Raw genomic sequence first — 17,619 nt, forward strand, 5'->3', positions numbered from 1 at the left:
ACAAAGCCACGGCTGTGGTGTACATGAATCGCCAAGGGGGAACAAGAAGTTCAGCCGCTGCTTGGGAGGTCGCTCACATACTTCGGTGGGCAGAGCGACACGTTCCGGCCCTGTCGGCCATTTACATCCCGGGGGTGGAAAATTGGCAGGCGGACTATCTGAGTTGTCAGATGCTGGATCCAGGAGAATGGGCATTGCATCCGGAGATATTCAGGCAGCTGTGCCTGAAATGGGGCACACCAGATGTGGATCTATTGGCCTCCCGGCTCAATCGGAAGGTGCCGAGATTTGTGTCCAGGACAAGAGATCCGTGGGCAGACGCGCTGGTGGCTCCATGGGATCAGTACCAGCTGATCTACGCCTTTCCTCCGCTGAAACTGTTGCCACGTCTGCTTCGCAGAGTGGAAGCCGAGGGGATTCCAGTAATCCTGGTTACCCCAGATTGGCCTCAGCGGGCCTGGTATGCAGACCTGGTGCGCCTGGTGGCAGACTCTCCCTGGCGACTCCCGTTGAGAGAGGACCTCCTATCTCAAGGTCCAATCCTTCAGCCTGCTTTATCGACCTGGCTATTGAAAGCCAGGTATTGAGGAACCGGGGTCCGTTGGACTCGGTGATTCCAACTATGCTGAGGGCGCGGAAATCTTCTTCCAGGAAGATATACCATCGTACTTGGAAGGCCTACATCTCCATGTGTGAGAGAAAGGGTGGCATCCGCGCTCCTTCTCTATATCCAGGATCCTGCTGTTTCTTCAGCAAGGTGTAGACCAGAGGTTGGCGTTGAGCACCATCAAGGGGCAGATTTCAGCTCTGGCTGTCTTTTTTTTTTTTTTTTCAAAGACCCCTGGCGTCTCACTCATTAGTGCGTACCTTTGTGCAGGGGGTGCGACATGTAGTCCCTCCGGTGCGTCCTCCGTGGGATTTGAACCTGGTGTTGTCGGCGCTTCAGAAGCCGCCGCTTGAGAATATCAGGGAGATTCCTCTGCTGAACCTTTCACAGAAGGTGGTCTTTCTGGTGGCCATCACAACGGCCAGGAGGGTTTCGGAACTGGCTGCCTTGTCCTGCAAGTCACCTTATCTGGTCATCCACAGGGATAAGGTGGTATTGCGTCTGCAACCGTCCTTTCTACCTAAGGTGGTCTCCACCTTTCATATCAATGAGGACCTTGTATTGCCATCATTGTGTCCTAAGCCGAAGCACCCCAAGGAGGTGGCCCTTCGCGCTTTGGATGTGGTTAGGGCTTTGAAGGTGTACTTGTCTGCCACAGCTTCCTTTCGGAAGGCAGACTCACTGTTTGTTTCAGTGGCTGGTCCTAAGAAGGGCATGGCAGTCTCGTCGGCCACCATTTCCAGGTGGATCAGACAGATTGTAACCCAAGCCTACGCCTTGAAGGGGCAGGTGCCTCCCTTTCCAGTCATGGCCCACTCTACAAGAGCAATCAGAACGTCTTGGGCCTTCCGACACCAAGCGTCGTCTGTCCATACGTTTACCAAGTTCTACAAGGTAGACGCCAGTGCATCGGCTGATGCCGGTTTTGGCCGCAAAGTTTTGCAGGTGGCCGTGTAGTTGCAATTTCATTTTTTCCTGGTTTTTCGATAAAAAAGCAGTACTGTTTTTGGTTAATAAACTGTTGCATTACTTCCGCAATGTTGCTGTCTTGGGGATCACTCTTGAGGATACCCGGTTATATATAGTGGTGTTTTTCCACACACTGCTGTTTTTTTGTGGGTTTAGTTTCACTAATTCCCACTTGCCATTGTGGATGAAGTTTTTATGCTGTTTTTCCCACCCCTCGTTTGGCACTGCTTGGGGACGTCCCATTTAGTTACAGGGAGGAGCTGTGTCGGTCGGTGAATATAAGAGAAAATAGGATTTTTTGTACTCACCTTAAAATCCTTTTCTCTGTAATCGACCGACACAGCACCCACCCCTCCTTTTTTCTACGTTATACTGCTTGTTGACGTACTGAAGCTGCTAGGAGCAGTGGGAACGGTTGATAGCCTGGGGCTCGCCCCCCATGGGGCCGGATTAAAGTTCTGTGTATTGTGTAACTATTTTGCCTAGTTTCTCCTAATGGTAGGCTATACAACCCATTTAGTTACAGAGAGGAGCTGTGTTGGTCGGTGAATTACAGAGAAAAGGATTTTATGGTGAGTACAAAAAATCCTATTTTTTTTAATCAGTCTTTTTTGTTCACAATATCAATATCGGATATTACTTGCTGGGCATCAACGAGTAGAGAAGCGTCCGATCATTCACAGAATTGCAATTTTTGCCCCGTTTTCTTATGTATTCCTGCCATTACTTATTTTACCCTCAATTAAAGCGGAGTTCAACTCAAAAGTGGAACTTTCCCTCATTTGTTGTCCCCCCCCCAGTGCCACAATTGTCACCTTTCGGAGGGAGTGGGGACAGGATACTTGTCTTTGCCAGGTAACCTGTTCCCACTTCCAGGAGCCACAGCCATGGATATTGACGTTATGGCTCAGCTCACTTCTCTTCCCGCTATAAGCCGGGTCAGTTGGAGAGAGGAGCGGAGCTTCACACATGTGCAGTAGGGTTCCCGGTGTGAAGCTGTAAGGCTAAACTGCCGGGTTCCCTCACCTGCAATGGCGGCGGCAGTACCCGACAGCTGATGGAAACATCAGCTGCGGTGCTAACATCGCCAGACACCAGGACAGGTAAGCGTCTTATTATTAAAAGCCAGCAGCTGCAGTATGTGTAGCTGCTGGTTTTTAATTTTTGCAGCAGTGGGCAGACCTTCGGTTTAAACCCCCCCCCCCCCCCCCTTTTTTTTTTTTGCTACATTTTGGGTAGTAGCCTACTAAAAACCTACAAATGTGTATTCTGCAACATTTAACTGATACATATGCTTGTGTGTATGTTGCATGTTTTTTGCTTTCTGCAGTATGGTTGAGTTAAGCCCCATACACACTATCAGATTTTCTGCTGATATATTTATTTTTTTCCTTCAGATTTACCAAAACCATATAATATGAGGTCAAACCTTAGGAGTTTCAATTTGTATGCAGTCAGGCATGCCCTTGCACTACATGGTTTTGGTAAATCTGAAGGAAAAAAATCAGCAGAAAATCTGAGTGTGTATGGGGCTTTAAGGTTTAGGGATAAGACATCCTTTATGTCTCACTAGATCTCCTCTTCTGTCTCAGGCCTCATATATGAAATTTTAAAACCATCAATATAGGTGATATTTCTAATAGTCTTTTTGAGAAATAGACCTTGTTGCAGAAGTTTCTACATTAGTTACTTTTTTTGGATAAAAGAACCTTAACATTGGCCTTGTGTATAATACATTAAAAGGGAAGTATGGCCATAGCTAAAGCCTGCTGTCAGCTGACGTAGTGGCTTCAGATTCTGAAGAGATCCTGGCAATAATGTTGGGATCCACCCAGATTCCTTACAGGCAGCTGGCTCAGCCCGCTTCCGCCCCTCTCTTAGTGAGTGCTGCAGGGGCAGACCAGAGAGCGGTGACGGTAAGTCACCGCTCTCTACACAGAGTGCACCTGAGAACTGAGCTATCAGTTGCGGGACTGATGCTGCAGTAGGTAGTTACGTTTATTTTTTTTTGTATTCTCACACATTTTCCTTTAATGTATTATTTTTTCATGCAGACATTAGTAAGTTTTATATACATGTATAATTTGGATTATATTCAGGTTGCATTTGTCATTTGAATTTGTACTCCCTGTGCCTGAAATTGGTAGGGTTATAGAACACTGTTTGAATCATTTACCATTTAAAGCGGTTCTGCACACATTTTTTTATCTTCCTGCCTTTCTTTTTACGAAGCTCTAACTAGTGCTCAATGCCCCTTGTTTTTAATTTTTTTTACCTCCTTCGTTTCGTTCTCTGCTGTGTTTCTTATTGTCTCCCTGCGGCTATGGGCGGGGTTTCTGCGGGGATCAGCATAATTTCCGCTGATCTCCACACTGTCTCCTGGGATCTCGTATAGTTCATCCCAGGAGTCATTGCGCCTAGCCGAATACGCTGCTCGTAGCTGTAGCCACTGAGCATGCGCAGGAACCAGCAAGGAATGCTGGTTCCTCCGAAGCAAGGGAAGGAGGAAGTGAAGAAATGATCTGCAATGCACATTAGTATCACAATACACCCCATGGTGCTGGAGTGGAGTCAGACTTCAAACATCGGGTAGGGCACCAGACTTTGTAAAATGTTATGTTTACTATTTACTCAACTCCTTCCTGCAGGTGTATTGGGAGCTTGGGTATACAGAGTATTCCTATAACTGTCACATCAGCACCAGATGTGAGGAAAGTCATAGGTATGAGTGTGTGTAATTTACCTAGGAGACCTCTACCCCAATGTCACACATACGCAAATACAGGAACCTACTGTCTGTATATATGTATATATGTATATATATATATATATATATATATATATATATATATATATATATATATATATAATCTATCACTCTTTTGTAAATTATTTAGGATGTGAGTTATCACTGTATTTGCTTTGGGACAGATATATTGTATTCAAATGCAAGAATATACTATCTGATTGTCCTTGCCATCGCTCTAATGCAGTTTAGTCTTTATTAACTATGCACTGGTAAAGTAGAGCGGAAAATTGTTCAATATGTTCCATAGTTTCTTTCTGATACCAACCTGTATACTAGTAAGAAAACTGGAAAGTCCCAAAGTCCTTTCCCTAGAGGAGAAGATGGTGTCCAGGGCCAAGGTGCATTTTACAGCCCCAGATTTTTTTTCTGGTATAGGTCTTCCTGCCTTTCCAGTTACTTAATGAAATGAGCCAGTAGTTCAGATTAGGGAAAAAAACAAGGATTTTATCTTGCAGCACAGTACGGCCAAAGATCCCTTTTGGGTTGTCGTGCTGTGCAGACTGAAAAACTCCCCACAGGATGCCCCCAGCCATCATTGATCTATATATCTTACAACCCCAATTACCTATGCATGGCTTAGTGACTAAATGGCACTAACAATTTCTGATATAGAATTAATTTATATAGTTATCATAGGGCTTCTCTAGTCACCATTTTGTATACTGTTGTACAAAGACATTTTTAAGATGTGATGCTAGTAACTTTTGGTCACATCAGGAATTTCGATGGAAGTCATTATTTAGCTATCACTGAATCCTACTGCCTGGTTTTCCCAGACTTGATAGTTCTTATAGATCTGGGGGTCTAAATTACACTCACCCCAGGTTTTACAATGCTTTAGGAAATAGTAATTCCTCCCCAGTTTTTAACCTCATCCAAGGAGCATCTTCTATGTTTTTCGTTATCACAGAGCCATACAATTTGTATTTTTAAGAAGTCCAAAGGATGAAAACAATAGCCTTTTGGGTACCACTTACAGGACCCAAGTGAGTTGCTAAGATGTCTAAGAACACTAATAGCAGGTAGGTCAGATTTAACTTTTCACTGTATATGCTTTTAACAGTAGAACCTCCAGTGGGTTTAAAGGTAATTTCGCAGGTCTTTGGCCTCAGCATGGACAGAAAATTAGTGGTTTGCCTGAACAGCTCTACATAGACACCACCTTCTCCAATTTATATGGTGATTCAACATATCCGGTTGGCTCCACACTGTGGTTAGGACTGAGCATTGTGAAAAAGGTCCTGCAAGCAGTAGCCCCACCCTGATTGGTTGTTTTTGACATGTTCTCTCATGTGCTGTCCTGGAAGATGATTAGGGAAAACAGAGTTACCTGGTAATTCAAATTTTCTGAAATTTTTCAGAACAGCTGGAATTCCCACCCTGTATACTGTCTTGTATTCTTTAGTTGACTTCTTCACATTGTTGCCTTTTGGTTTTTGCTTAATACTAAGGTGACTATCCTCATTTTATTGATGTGTTCCCTGCTTTATGCAAGACTGGCAAAAATTTGCCAGTCTCATTGAAGTACCTGTAACTGGGAATATGACACTGTAAAGTGTCATATATCTTCAGTATATTTCAAGAAGCCTATCGTTGACTAAAAAAAATCGAAATGCCAATCAGTTATTTTTAAACTATTTCTATTGTACCATGTGACAAAGACCATTTGGTGTGTTACTGGTGAAACTGTATTCATGTACCATGTATGGGTAATAATGATGATGCTGAGCTGAGGGGTCACTGATAATTACTGAGAATAAATATAAAGTGCAAAAAAATAAAAAAAATAAAACCCAGTATGGTCTATGATGGTCTATGATAAAGTTTGTGTGTGCAGATAAATCTGAAATATCATCCCAAAAAACTGCGATACATAAGGCTACAGTGCAGAGTGGAAAATGGTGTCTATGCATTCATAAAAAAAGTAACAATAGTGATATAATAAATCCAAAGGAAATTAAGAATAAATGTTTGCGGAAGCACCCCAAACTTGGGTGATCAGTAATAAACTGTATTTAGAAGTCCCAAATGAACTAGTATAATGCATAAAATTTCATAACCGTGTCCAAAGTGAATAATAAGTGATGATTCCTTTCACCATGGATGGTGAAATGAAAACAGCCAGTGTCTAGCCAATCCAAGCTGTGGTGGCACCTGAATGTGAACTAGCCCCTCACCTTACTGCTGTAAGGTTACAGCATAATTTGATTCTGATGCTTGGGGAAAAAAAATCCAAGGTGTCTTGAATCAGTCCCTCCTAATGGTAAACAAACCAGTGCCTCTTTATCACCTCTCCAGTACTCCAATATAACTCAGGATAGTATGGATGAAAGAGATCCCAGATAGTATAATACCGTATTGACTAGCGTTTATTAAAATATAATACAAACACTCAAACTTGAAAAAAACAATTGGATAACACTCCAGAGCCACAAGCTTGTCTACCTGCGTCACCTCTGCCTATTGCTCCAATCCCAACGCGTATCATCACACCACATGACTTTATCAAGGGACTTCATCCCCTGGTGATGTCACGTGGTGTGACGATACGTGTCAGGATTGAAGCAATGCGCACAGACCAGAGGTGACGCAGGTAGATGAGACTCATGGAGTGTTATCCAATCCTTTTTTTTTTCAAATGTGTTTATTAAAATATAATACAAACGCTAGTCAATATGGTATTATACGACCTGGGATCTTTCTTTCTTCCATACTATCCTGAGTGTACTACACTTGAAAGGAGGCTGTACCCACCCTGAGGTATATTGGAGAGGTGATAAAGAGACACTGGTGTATTTATCATTAGAGGGATCGTTTGACGACCTCGTTGTTGTTTGTTTTTGTTTTTTTTGTTTTTTTCAAGCATCAAATTCAAGTTATGCTGTAATCTTACAGCAGTAAGGTGAGGAGCTAGTTCACATTCAGGTGCTACCACAGCTTGGATTGGCTAGACACCTGCTGGTTTTCATTGCACCATCCACAGTGAAGGGAGTCATCACTTATTCACTTTGTACCTTATTTTATGAAATTTTCTGCTTTGTTATACTAGTTTAATTGGGGCTGCTAAATACAGTTTATTACTGATCACCCAAGTTTGGGGCGCTTTCTTGAACGTCTAGTCTTTATGAATGCACAGGCACTGTTTTGCACTCTGCACTTTAGCCTTATTATGTGTCACTGTTTTTTGGGAATATTTTTCAGATTCATCTGCACACGCACTTTATCATAGACGATGTTTGTTTTTTTATTTAGCTTTTTTATTTATTTATTTTTATTAATACTTTATTTGTATTTTTGCATTTAATATTTATTCTCAGAAATTATCGGTGAGCCCACAGCGCAGCATCATTATTACCCAATCATCTTATCTGCTAAGATCAGCTGACTAGGAGCTTGCTGCAGTAAATTTTTTTTTTTTTAGTTTCATTAGGTAGCTGACAATGCGGGAGTATCACCATTTTATATTTCTTCCATGTATGCTATGCTGTAGCTAAAAACTTTGTACATTGGCAAATTTAAATTTTTCTTGTGTAAATTGGGTAAATTTTTCTTGCTTTAAAGTGGTTGTATACCCACATTTTTAACTTTTACCTACAGGAAAGCCTATAATAAGGCTTACCTGTAGGTAAAAAAAATATCTCCTAAACCTGTACGGTTTAGGAGATATTCCCCTCGGTATGCGCCACTGACTGCAGCGGCGCATGCACACAAGGGGTTTCTCGCCGTCAAAATCCGGCAGCGGCCGAGCGGCCGGACTGAAATCTCCCGCGCGCATGGGCGGGAGTGACGATATCGCGGCTCCGGCCACTCACAGCGCCGGAGCCGCGATACCCGGAAGAAACGCCGAGGGAGCATGTCAGCTCCCTCGGCGTGGATCTGGCCAGATGTCGGGGCCTCGTTCTAAGGTAAGTATTTCATAATGAGCTAGTATGCGGTGCATACTAGCTCATTATGCCTTTTTCTTTGCAGGTTTAAAAAAAAAAAAAAAAAATGTGCGGGTTTACTACCGCTTTAAACAGTATCTCACAAAAGTGAGTATACCCCTCACATTTTTGTAAATATTTTATTCTTTCTTTTCATGTGACAACACTGAAGAAATTATACTTCGCTACATTGTAAAGTAGTGAGTGTACAGCTTGTATAACAGTGTTAATTTGCTTGTCCCCTCAAAATAACTCAACACACAGCCCTTAATGTCTAAACAGCTGGCAATAAAAATGAGTACACGTCTAGGTGAAAATGTCCAAATTGGGCCCAAAGTGTAAAAATTTTGTGTGGCCACCATTATTTGCCTTAACCCTCTTGGGCATGGAGTTCACCAGAGCTTCACAGGTTGCCACTGGAGTCCTCTTCCCTCCTGCATGACGACATCACGGAGCTGGTGGATGTTAGAGTCCTTGCGCTCCTCCACCTTCCATTTGAGGATGCCCCACAGATGCTTAATAGGGATAAGGTCTAGGGACATACTTGGCCAGTCCATCACCTTTACCCTTATCTTCTTTAGCAAGGCAGTGTTCGTCTTGGAGGGGTGTTTGGGGGTCGCTATCATGTTGTAATACTGCCCTGCGGCCCAGTCTCTGAAGGGAGGGGATCATGCTCCGCTTCATTATGTCACCGTACATGTTGGCATTCATGGTTCCCTCAATGAACTGTAGCCCCCTAGTGCCAGCAGCACTCACGTAGCCCCAGACCATGACACTCCCACCACCATGCTTGACTGTAGACAAGACAAACACTTGTCTTTGTACTCCTAACCTGGTTACCGCCACACACTCTTGACACCATCTGAACCAAATAAGTTTATCTTGGTCTCATCAGACCACAGGACCTGGTTCCAGTAACCCACGTCCTTAGTCTTCTTGTCTTCAGCAAACTTTTTGCGGTCTTTCTTGTGCATCATCTTTAGAAGAGGCTTCCATGCAGATCAATTTGATGCAGTGTGCGGCGTATGGTCTGAGCACTGACAGGCCGACCCCCTACCCTTCAACCTCTGCAGCAATGCTGGCAGCACTAATGTCTCTTTCCCAAAGACAACCTCTGGATATGACGCTGAACATGTGCACTCAACTTCTTTGGTCGATCATGGCGAGGCCTGTTCTGAGTGTAACCTGCCCTGTTAAACCATTGTATGGTCTTGGCCACCATGCTGCAGCTCAATTTTAGGGTCTTTGCAAACTTCTTATAGCCTGGGTCATCTTTATGTAGAGCAACAATTCTTTTTTTTTTTTTTTTTTTTTTTTTAAGATCCTCAGAGAATTCTTTGCCATGAGGTGCCATGTTGAACTTCCAGTGACCAGTATGAGAGTGAGAGCGATAACACCAAATTTAACACACCTGCTCCCCATTCACACCTGAGACCTACCTTGTAACACTAACAAGTTGCATGACACCAGGGAGTAAAAATGGCTAATTGAGCCCAGTTTGGAAATTTTCACTTAGGGGTGTACTCACTTTTGTTGAGTTTAGACATTAATGGCTGTGTGTTGCGTTATTTTGAGGGGGCAGCAAATTTACACTGTTATACAAGCTTTGCACTCATTACTTTACATTGTAGCAAAGTGTAATTTCTTCAGTGTTGTCACATGAAAAGGTATAATAAAATATTTACAACAATGTGAGGAGTGTACACACTTGTTATATACTGTATAAGGTCACATAGGGTTTTTGACTACCAGTAGCATTGTGGGTGTTATGTCATTACAGATTTATTTAAACAAGCAGACAGTTTTATTTAAAGGCAGTCAGATTAGAGGATAAAGAGAAAGCAGAGCTAGCATGTCTAATGAGCATATTGTTTCCCCTGTGTGTTCGTTCAAGTGTGTGCATGTTTGTGTAAAACAAACACATTTTACACCTGTTATTGTGTGATTTAATGGAAGTGTGCTTTGCCATAAAAACTCATGCTACAATGCACAACACAAAAACATGAAGGTGTACATGTTGATTTTACATTTGCCTTGTGTTTTAAATGTGTTAATGTACTTTTTGTTTTTTGTGTTTTTTATTTTTTTCTCTCTGCATGTTATCTCTTGTTTGTAAGCTGGATGGAGGAGGCTGCTGTCTAATCACTGAAAATAATGTTCTTTTTTGCTAATAGAAAGATGTGTTCCAACTGAAGGATCTGGAGAAAATTGCCCCAAAAGAGAAAGGGATTAGTAAGTGAAATGTTTCTTTAATATTGTAATGTGAGCAGTTTGTAAGACATCAGCCAAGGTTTTCGTTTTCTAGAAGATTATATTTGAAGGGTTGGGAAAATACTTGTTTCTCTTATATTCACCGACTGACACAGTTCCTCTCTTTGGCCATTGGGTTGTTACGCCACCTTTAGGAGAGGACTAGGCATAACATGTTAACATGTAATGAAAAAACTCAGAACTTCTAGTTCCGCCCAAGGGGCGGTACCTTGGGCAACAACCCCTCAGCCTGCCATTCAGGTTCCGTTTTTTTTTGCCTAGTGAAGGAGAAGGACCTAGGAACCCTGCGGGCCCATCGGTCCATGTTTTTTTAAATTAATTTTTCTGCAGAAGCTTTGCTTTTTGCGCAAGACTACAGATCCTGCGATCTGCTATCAACAGCCAGCTGGGTGACAGGCTGGATACCCTTATCCTTGTAGTCTCCTCAGCATGGCCAGCGAGCGTGTGCAGACCACAGCTATGCGCTGGGTCAGGCACGACGTGCCTCAGCTCCAGAGGTGGTCGGTGAGCGTTAATGCTCCGGGGGCACACATATGACCGGGCTACTGGTGTCTGCGTCAGTGTGCAGGGCCAGCAGCCACCCCATACTGATTGGCAAGTGGGTCTGTGAGGGAATGTCTCCCAGCTCTGCAGGACTGGTAAGTACAGCTCTCCCTGCCTCGGTGGACTGAGCAGCTGGACATTCCCTGGGAGGTCGATTCGGGAGTCCCTCACCTCTCTTTTCTCTTCCTGTCCCTATATTCCCTCCCCTCCTCCTTGTGGGGGATGCTGCATGAGGCTGCTGAGCGGTGTGTGTGTCATATGCAGGGACCCTCCGGGGGGGCCTCTTACCTGGGGGGGTCTGCGCTGGCTCGCTCTGCCCTGATGGGTGTGGTTCTCTCCCTGGGGGGTGTCTGGTGGCTGTGCCTGACGATTGCTGCAGCGCTGTTCACCGCCATTTTTCTGCCACTGTCCCTCATGGTGTTCGGCGGCCATCTTGGGTGGGGCAAGGATCAGCATGCTTTTCTGTAGCTCGGCGGCCATTTTCCCTGTGTTTATGTCCTTTATACTGGACGCTTGGCTGCCATTTTCTTGAAGCCTGAACATGACGTGGTTCAGTTCAGCGCCATAGGCAGCAGCTCTGGACAGCACAGTGTGGTTCCCTATGCACCTGGGAGCTGACAAGGGACACAGGCACTACTAGCTGGATAGCGCAGAGCCAGTCAGGGTGGTGAGTCCTTCGGGAAAGAGCCTCTCAGCAAGCAGCATTTAGGAGGGTGGGACCATCACTGTCCTAAGTCCCCATCAGGTGGCAGACAGGGTAGGGTCAGCATGGATTCAGAAACTGGTGTTTCTTCCCCTGAAATCCATGCAATTGCAACCGGTTCGCCTGCAGACTGTGCAGTGCCTCTGGAAGCTTTGTCGGCGGTCCTCAATTCGTTCGTTGCCAAGAAGGAGGTGGTGCCTGTTGCCAAACGTGGTAAAAGATGGCCCCTGCCCCCCTTCCTCGGGGGAGAGCTCTGACAAAGACTCGGGGCCCTGCTGAGGCTGGTGACCCCTGTTCTGTCGTTTCAGATGACGCTGACCAGGACCGTTCAGACGGGGAGGATGAGTCCCTGTCCGGGTCCGTACGCTGATGCAAAGGTCCCTTTTGGGTCCTGTAAGCCAGCCCATTCACCTAAGGTGTTCCCGTATCTGACTTATTTTGATAAGTTAATTTACAAGGAATGGGGTCGACCGCAACGGACCTTTTCGGTCCCCAAATACATGGCGGCGCGTTACCCCTTTGAGGAGAGCCTTCTCAAAAAATGGTCGGCTGCTCCGGTAGTGGACCCCCCAGTATCCAGGTTTAACAAAGTAACCACGATCCCGGTAGAGGGGACTCCTGCATTTAAGGACCCCACGGACAGGAAGGCCGAGGTAGTGGCTCGTTCCTTGTTTACGGTTGTGGGGTCAACCATGCGACCAGTACTGGCATCCTCACTTGTGTCGCAGACAGTAACTGAGTGGGCAAAACTGTTGCACCGCGAATTGGGAGAACAGCAGGCTTCTCCTGTCTGCGTGGAATTTGCAGACCAACTAATGCAAGGCTTTAAGTACGTTTGTGATGCGGCCCTGGATACCCTCCCTCTGTTATCCAGAGCTTCAGTGTCAGCAGTGGTGCTGAGGCTTTGGTTAAAATGCTGGTCTGCCGACCAGGCATCCAAAAAAGCCCTGACGGATCTTCCCTTCCTTGGCGACTGGCTCTTTAGAGCCTCTTTGGATGACATTATTAAAAATGCCACAGGTGGTAAGAATACTCTACTCCCACAGGCCAGGAAGGCTAAGGAGCCACACCGTAGGCAAAGGCCCTCTTTCTCCGCTCACAAACAGCTTTTTCGTCCACCTGGAGCTTCATCCAAGTGTCCCCAGCTGGCAGGACGACTTCTGAAGTACCAAAGCATCCCTGGAACCGTAAGCCTGCGAGCAAAAGTGCTACCACATGAAGGGGTCACCTTCAGGAGTTTGCAGCCCGGTGGACCTCTCAGCTGTCCGACCAATGGGTCTGCAATCTGATTTCCTCCAGCTACAAGATAGAGTTCCTCTCTTGGCTGCAAAACAGATTCTTCCCCTCCAGCATACCCGTACTCCTGGAGGCCCCTTTGGAGGCTGTAAGGGACCTGCTGATTCGTGGGGTGATAGTACATGTTCCTGACTCACAACGTTTCCAGGGGTTCTACTGAAACCTGTTTGTAGTCCCCAAGAAGGAAGGGGTACGTCCAATCTTGTATCTAAAAGCCCTCAATTACTTTGTGAAAGTACAGAGATTCGGAATGGAATCGGTTTGCTCAGTAGTCGCTGCACTCCCATCAAGAGGACTCCCTGGCATCCTTAGACATCCAGAATGCGTACCTGCACATACCCATTTGCCTCCGGCATCAGAAGTTTCTGCAATTTGCAGTCGGAAGCCCACTACCAGTTTGTGGCTCTCCCTTTTGATTTGGCATCAGCCCCCTGAGTCTTTACCAAGGTATTGGCTCCTGTTTTGGTGTTGCTGCGGGAACTCGGGAACGCGATCTGGGATACCTAGATGATCTCCCCCTGAGAGCATCTTCCACCTCAGAGTTAGAGGAGGATGTGGCGATCACCATGCAGACCCTGCAGGAATTTGGGTGGCTGTTGAAACTTAACATGTCGGTGACTGCTGGACTCCGTGGAAGCTAGAGTGTTTCTCCCTTAAGACAAGCTGCAGACTCTTAGAGCCGCGGTAAAACTGCTGATGAACTGCAGATGGTCGTCGATACGCTTCTACATGCGAGTCCTGGGACTCATGGTGGCCTCCTTCGAGGCAGTACCGTATGCCCAGTTTCACACCAGACTCCTGCAGAAGGAGATTTTGACAAAATGGGACAAATCTCTGTTGTCCCTGAATCGGCAGATTCAGGTGAGCCAGTTAGTCAGGGATTCCCTGCTCTGGTGGCTGAGGTCCCCAGCACTTCGGTCCAGAAAGTCGTTCCTATCTCTGAAATGGACAGTGATCAGAACGGACTCCAGCCTATCAGGCTGGGGTGGAGTAATGGGAGTTTAGTCGACCCAGGGCCTGTGGTCGGTGGAGGAATCCAAGTTGCAGATCAATCTGCTCGGCCTGAGAGCGATCAGGCTATGCCTCTCCATATGGTCGATAAGACTGCGTGGGCGTTTGATCAGGATCCAGTCAGACAACGCCACAGCTGTGGCATATGTCAATCACCAAGGAGGAACAAGAAACTCGGCTGCCACACGGTAGGTCGCTCACATACTTCGGTGGGCAGAGTGACACGTACCGGCCCTGTCGGCCATTTACATCCTGGGAGTGGAGAACTGGCAGGCGAACTATCTAAGTCACCAGATGCTGGACCCAGGAGAAAGGGCGTTGCATCTGGAGGTGTTCAGGCTACTGTGCCTGCGGTGGGGCACACCCGATGTGGATCTTCTGGCCTCACGGAAGGTGCCAAGATTCATGTCCAGGACAAAAGATCCGTGGGCAGACATGTCAAAATGCGCTGGTGGCTCCGTGGGATCAGTACCAGCTGATCTATGCCTTTCCTCCTCTGAAGCTGTTACCACGTCTGGAGGCCGAGGGGATCCCAGTAATGCTGATTGCCCCAGATTGGCCCCAGCATCCCTGGTACGTCGACCTAGTGCGCCTGGTGGCAGACGCCCCTTGGCGACTACTGGTACGAGAAGACCTTCTGTCCAATTCTCCATCCTGTTTTAACGGCATGGCTATTGAGATCCAGGTGTTGAGGAACTCGGTGATCCCAACTATTCTGGGGGCACAGAAATCCTCTTCTCGGAAGATATATCATCGTACCTGGAAGGCCTACATCTCCATGTGTGAGGAGAAAGGATGGCATCCGCGCTCCTTTTCTATATCCAGGGTCCTGCTGTTTCTTCGGCAAGGTGTAGACCAGAAATTGGCTTTGAGCACCATTAAAGGACAAATATCAGATTTGGCTGTCCTTTTTTCTTTTTTTTTTTTTTTTTTTTTAGCAACCCCTGGCATCTCACTCTCTAGTGAGCACTTTTGTTCAAGGGGTCCAAGATGTAGTTCCTCCGGTGCATCCACCGTTGCCCCCGTGGGATCTGAATCTGGTGTTATCGGCGCTTCAAAAACCGCCATTTGAGAATATCAGAGAGATTCCCCTGCTGACTCTTTCCCAGAAAGTGGTCTTTCTAGTGGCCATTACATCGGCCAGGAGGGTTTCGGAACTGGCGGCCTTGTCCTGCAAGTCGCCCTATCTGGTTATCCACAAGGATAATGCGGTGTTGCGTCCGCAACCTTCTTTTCTGCCGAAGGTGGTTTTGGCGTTCCACATCAATGAAGACATTGTGTTACCATCTCTGTGTCCTAAGCCGTCACATCCTAAGGAAGTGGCTCTTCATGCCCTGGACGTGGTTCGGTCTCTGAGGGTGTAGCTCTCTGCCACGGGTCCCTTTCGGAAGTCAGACTCCTTGTTTGTTTCAGTGGCTGGTCTGAAAAAAGGCATGGCGGTCTTGTCGGCCACCATTTCCAGGTGGATCAGACAGATTGTAGTACAGGCCTACACCTTGGTGCCCCCCTTTCTGGTCACGGCCCACTCCACAAGAGCAATCGGAATGTCTTGGGCCTTCTGACATCAAGCGTCTGTCGCTCAAGTGTGTAAAGTGGCGACTTGGTCATCTGTTCACACTTTTAAAAAATTCTACAAGGTAGATGTCAGTACATCGGCTGATGCTGGTTTTGGCCACAAAGTTTTGCAGGCGGCTGTATAGTTACAATTGCACATACAATTTTTTTTTGTCCTGTTTTTTTTTTTTGGAAAAAAACGCAGTACTTTTAAGTTAATGCACTGTTGCATTTGTTACCGCAGTTCTGGTGTGGTTTGAGGGTAGTGTCTCTGTTGAAGAACACCCTGTTTTTTGTGGATACAAAAGTTTGGTTATCCCGCACACTGTCGTTTTTTGTGGGTAAAGTTTTTATACTAGTTCCCACATGCCATGCTGGATGAAGTTTTATGTAGTTTTCCCACCCCTCGTTTTGGCACTGCTTGGGGACGTCCCAATGGCTAAATAGAGGAGCTGTGTCAGTCGGTGAATATAAGAGAAAATAGGATTTTTTTGTACTCGCCGTAAAATCCTTTTCTCTGTAATTCACCGACTGACACAGCTCCCGCCCCTCCTATGTTTCTTTACTGAAGCTGCATGGCAGGCTGAGGGGTCGTTACCTAAGGGACCGCCCCTTGGGCGGAACTAGAAGTTCTGATTTTTTTTTTTCATTACATGTTAACATGCTATGCCTAGTCCTCTCCTAAAGGTGGCAACCCAATGGCTAAAGAGAGGAGCTGTCAGTCTGTGAATTACGGAGAAAAGGATTTTACGGTGAGTACAAAAAAAAAATATATATATATATATATAGTGTTGGGTGGGTTTGTTCTCATGTGTAAACCTGCGTTTGTATATATTGACACATTTGGATATGGTTAACAGCCATTGACCCAAAATTTGTTACCAACACATAACACTTGTTATATGTGCTTTGCTGTGCTGCTATTAAAGTGGCGATAAACCCAAAACCAAAAATGTAATATATATTGCAGCTTGCCAATCACTAGATGAGGTTGCTGCATTTGTTTTTCTGTTTTATGCTTTTTTTTACTTGATGATCTGGCTAGTAGCAGATCTGGCCATACCTCCTGTATTCGAGTACCCTCACTCTGGATGAAGGAGAAAATCTGACACCTTTTGGACAGCAGCAGTGTCAGTCTGGGAGAGGGGAGTGTTAGATGGACTAGCAGATTTAGATACACTAACAAATTGAAGCCGAACTCCAGCTAAGGCTTCATGCACACGAGACGCAGATGCAAACGCTGCTGGACACATGTTGAAACCGGCGTTTAGAAACGCACGTTTTGCCGCGATTTTTACCACGTTTTACCGCGTTTGCGTCTAGAAGCGTTTAGTTAAGCTAATGTCATAGACCCTCCCCAGCTCAAAAAAACAGTAGTATTAACTATTTCAGCAATTTTGTGAGACCAGAGTGAGTAGCAGCAGCTGTGAGAGCTGCAGTGTACTTGTATTTAGTGTGTCACTTGCCACGGCACCTGCCACAAGTTGTGGATTGTCCACTTGCCACGTCACTTGCCACGTCACTTGCCACGTCACTTGCCACAAGTTGTGGATTGTCCAACTGCTACGTCACCTGCCACAAGTTGTGGATTGTCCACTTGCCACGTGACTTGCCACATCACCTGCCACGTCACTTGCCACGTCACCTGCCACAAGTTTTGGATTGTCCACTTGCCACGTCACTTGCCACAAGTTGGGGATTGTCCACTTGCCACATCACCTGCCACGTCACCTGCCACAAGTTGTGGATTGTCCACTTGCAACGTCACTTGCCACATCACCTGCCACGTCACTTGCCACGAGATGTGGATTGTCCACTTTCCACGTCATCTGCCATGCCACCTGCCACAAGCTGTGGATTGTCCACTTGCCACGTCACCAGCCACATCACCTGCCACAAGTTGTGGATTGTCCACTTGCCACGTCACTTGCCA

At 45.9% G+C, this 17,619-nt stretch overlaps 1 protein-coding gene across 2 annotated transcripts in view; it reads left to right on the forward strand.

Moving 5' to 3' along the window:
- Positions 1–17,619, forward strand: part of MND1 (meiotic nuclear divisions 1) — a 198,798-nt gene that overhangs the window by 66,565 nt on the left and 114,614 nt on the right. For both annotated transcript variants that reach the window (XM_077477063.1, XM_077477064.1), the window contains exon 3: positions 10,483–10,540. In XM_077477063.1, coding sequence (XP_077333189.1) covers positions 10,483–10,540 — 58 coding nt within the window. The remainder of the gene's footprint in view (positions 1–10,482; positions 10,541–17,619) is intronic.

This window comes from Lithobates pipiens, unplaced genomic scaffold (assembly GCF_037356315.1).
Source record: "Lithobates pipiens isolate NorthernLeopardFrog02 unplaced genomic scaffold, aLitPip1_a1.2 Scaffold_13, whole genome shotgun sequence".
Classification (NCBI taxonomy): domain Eukaryota; kingdom Metazoa; phylum Chordata; class Amphibia; order Anura; family Ranidae; genus Lithobates; species Lithobates pipiens.